This window comes from Charadrius vociferus, unplaced genomic scaffold, assembly GCF_000708025.1.
Source record: "Charadrius vociferus isolate BGI_N301 unplaced genomic scaffold, ASM70802v2 scaffold650, whole genome shotgun sequence".
Classification (NCBI taxonomy): domain Eukaryota; kingdom Metazoa; phylum Chordata; class Aves; order Charadriiformes; family Charadriidae; genus Charadrius; species Charadrius vociferus.
This window is the reverse complement of record NW_009646736.1, coordinates 7,431,249-7,434,192: the sequence shown is the minus strand read 5'-3', so window position 1 is coordinate 7,434,192 and position 2,944 is coordinate 7,431,249. Positions and strand designations below refer to the sequence as shown.

Below are 2,944 nucleotides of genomic sequence, written 5' to 3'. Positions count from 1 at the left end.
CCACCATCATCATCATCATCATCATCATCATATGGCAGGCCAAGCCGAGGTGGTCTCTAGTCAAACGGGAGCGTTTGGCCCGGCGCAGTCACCAGCAGCCCCTTACCCCGTCTCTCACCCAGCCCAGGCTCTGGCAGCAGGTAGGGACTTCTTCATACGCAGAGACCTGCCGGCCCCACTCATGCCAGGGCTGACAGAGCAGCACCCCGCTGCAAGTTCTCACCACGGACTGTTTGTCTCAACAACAGGTAGCTACCCCGGACACCATGGTCACCACCACCACCACTCAGAAGCTGGGAATCCCTCTCTGTTCACTGGACTCCATGAGCAGCCTCCCCATGCAGCTCCAGGTGGCCATCTAAACGGACAGATAAGACTGGGGTTACCTGGAGAAATGTACGCCAGGTCTGAACATTTCACTCAAGTACCAGCCTCCAGGACAGATCCTTTTGCTGCTTCTTCGCTTCATAGCTACGGTGGCATGAATCTGAACGTGAATCTGGCTCCACACCACGGCCCGGGTGCCTTCTTTCGTTACATGAGGCAGCCCATCAAACAGGAACTCATCTGTAAGTGGATTGAGTTGGACCAGACTCCCAAAAAATTATGCTCGAAAACTTTCAGCACGATGCACGAGCTGGTGACTCATGTCACGGTGGAGCACGTTGGAGGACCCGAGCAGTCCAATCACATATGTTTCTGGGAAGAGTGTCCAAGAGAAGGGAAACCTTTCAAGGCCAAATATAAACTTGTAAATCACATCAGAGTCCACACAGGTGAAAAACCTTTCCCCTGCCCTTTCCCAGGCTGTGGCAAAGTGTTTGCCAGATCAGAGAATCTCAAAATACACAAAAGAACTCATACAGGTCAGTATGTAAAGCTCTCTTTACTCTCTCTCTGTGTTATTCAGCATATTGTTTTGCTTTATTTTGTTTTTAATGTATCCTTTGCGTTGTTATTGAATGCACGCCAAGTACTTCTGGAAAATAAATTCTCAGATTTGTTTGCTTCTTTACCGTTTGGAGGAGAGGGGAGAAAAGGGGGGGAGGAAAGGGAGAACGAGAACAAATCTCAGAATTCTCGTCCATATTTTTTTTCTGGTTGTTGCGGAGAGGCTGCTGTAATGTTTATGCGGGTAGACTTGTGTAAATATCGAGTGATATAGCTACTATTTCTGCTTATTCACACAGGCGAGGAATTTTTTTTTTGCCAATTTAAAGTAGTTGGGGGAAAAAATGAAATCATTGTGCAAGCTCACAAATTAAAAGTGAACAATAGAAGTTACAACTTGTCTAGTCAGTTTTGACTGATGTCGCTGAGATGCTGCTGCTCGAACATTGTGAGAATAACACAGCTGCGACCTTTTCGTTCAACAGTTTTGTTTTGGGCAGAGCGAGTTTCAAATGTTTGATCTGAATAACACTGACATTTTTAATGAGCATTGCCTCCCAACGACTCTGCATTCGCAAATATGGGGAGCTGAGAGTTCTGATTCTCGGGAGGGAAAAAAAAAAAAAAAGGAGAAGAAAATCCGGTATTGTTTCGGCCTGTACGATTTGAATTGTCATTTGCAGATCTGTTAAGCGAAATTGGGACATGTGTCAGAAACATCTGTTAGTTCTAGTTAACAGAAAATATAGTAACTCGATGGACGATCTTGCAAAACTACGTTTGAACTTTTCCGGCCAGGAAATCATTTATAATTAATGAAATTGCACGTAGAAAGTTTTCACACTTCCAGGAGCAGCCTGTGAAGTTGTATTAATTAGTTTAGCAGCCGGTGTTTGTAGTCTGAAGCCTTGGCTATTTTTTGTTTCCCTCTTTTTTTTTTTTTTTTTTTTTTCCCTCTGAAGAAGAAGATAAGAAATAAACCCTTTTTGGAAAATTTAATCTGTTCCAGTGAAGGGTTTTCCACCTCCCACCCCCTTCTGTACAGCCTTATGCACTGCGAGGGAAACTACATAATCCTATTGTAAGATCTGCTTACAGCCAAACGATTTTTTTCGCCTTCCAGTTCATAAAACTCCCCTTCCCCCATGCTCGGTGCAGGGCTTGACCTTCCAGGAGTTGCATTTTTATGATATAACTCGACGTGATGCAGAAAGTATACTGATTTCGTATCGCTATCATCTAAACATAGCACGGAGATTTTACAGCGACCGTCACTCGTCACCTAATTATTTTTCCATCGCTCTATGAATAGCTCTTCTGTGTGCAGGGGGGGCAATAGCAAAGTTGTGTTCCTCTGCTGCCTTCTCGGCCCCCTTTTTCCAGGAGAAAGGAGTGTCCCCGGGTCACATAACTTGTATCCGAGCCAGCTCCTTGTCGGATCAGCACAGGTACAGCCATTAACCGGGAGAGCTCATCCCTTAATGACAGTGTTTTTCTTAAGTAAACAAACTTTTACTGCTCTTTAACGGCCTCACTGTTTGAAGTCTCTGGAGCAGAAAATGGTTAAATTCTTGGGAAAACTGACCTACATCGGAGAGGCAGGTTCAGGGCAAACCCGGGATCGGAGGTTTGCGTTTATTAAACATCATTCCGCGCGTCTGTACTTTTCGCTTTAACTTTCCCGGTGATTAATTGCTGTATTGTGAAAACTCCTGCAGGGCCTTTATGGTTCCACCGTTTCTATTAAACACCCAGAAGTTGTCAAAAACGCAATGTTTCTGAAACCCTAATAGAACTCGCTACGAATTATTCATGAAGACAGTTCTAGATTCAACGGGAAAATTATTGCCTCCTCAAATATTAATGACTTCTGATTTCTCCGAGGCCGGGGAGCAGGCAGAGGGATTGCTGGCGATGTGCGAATTTTCCAGGTTGGAGGAGAAGGCCGTTAAGGCGGCGGCAGCGGGACGAGCAGGACGGGCAGGGATGGCTTCGCCTCCTTCCCAGCGGGCCAGGAACAATAGTGCGAGGCGTGGGACGGAGCCCCCTCTCC

At 45.8% G+C, this 2,944-nt stretch overlaps 1 protein-coding gene across 1 annotated transcript in view; it reads left to right on the top strand.

Annotated features, from left to right (window-relative positions):
* Positions 1–2,944, top strand: part of ZIC4 (Zic family member 4) — a 13,593-nt gene that overhangs the window by 5,961 nt on the left and 4,688 nt on the right. The window contains exon 3 of the mRNA XM_009890442.1: positions 249–866. Coding sequence (XP_009888744.1) covers positions 249–866 — 618 coding nt within the window. The remainder of the gene's footprint in view (positions 1–248; positions 867–2,944) is intronic.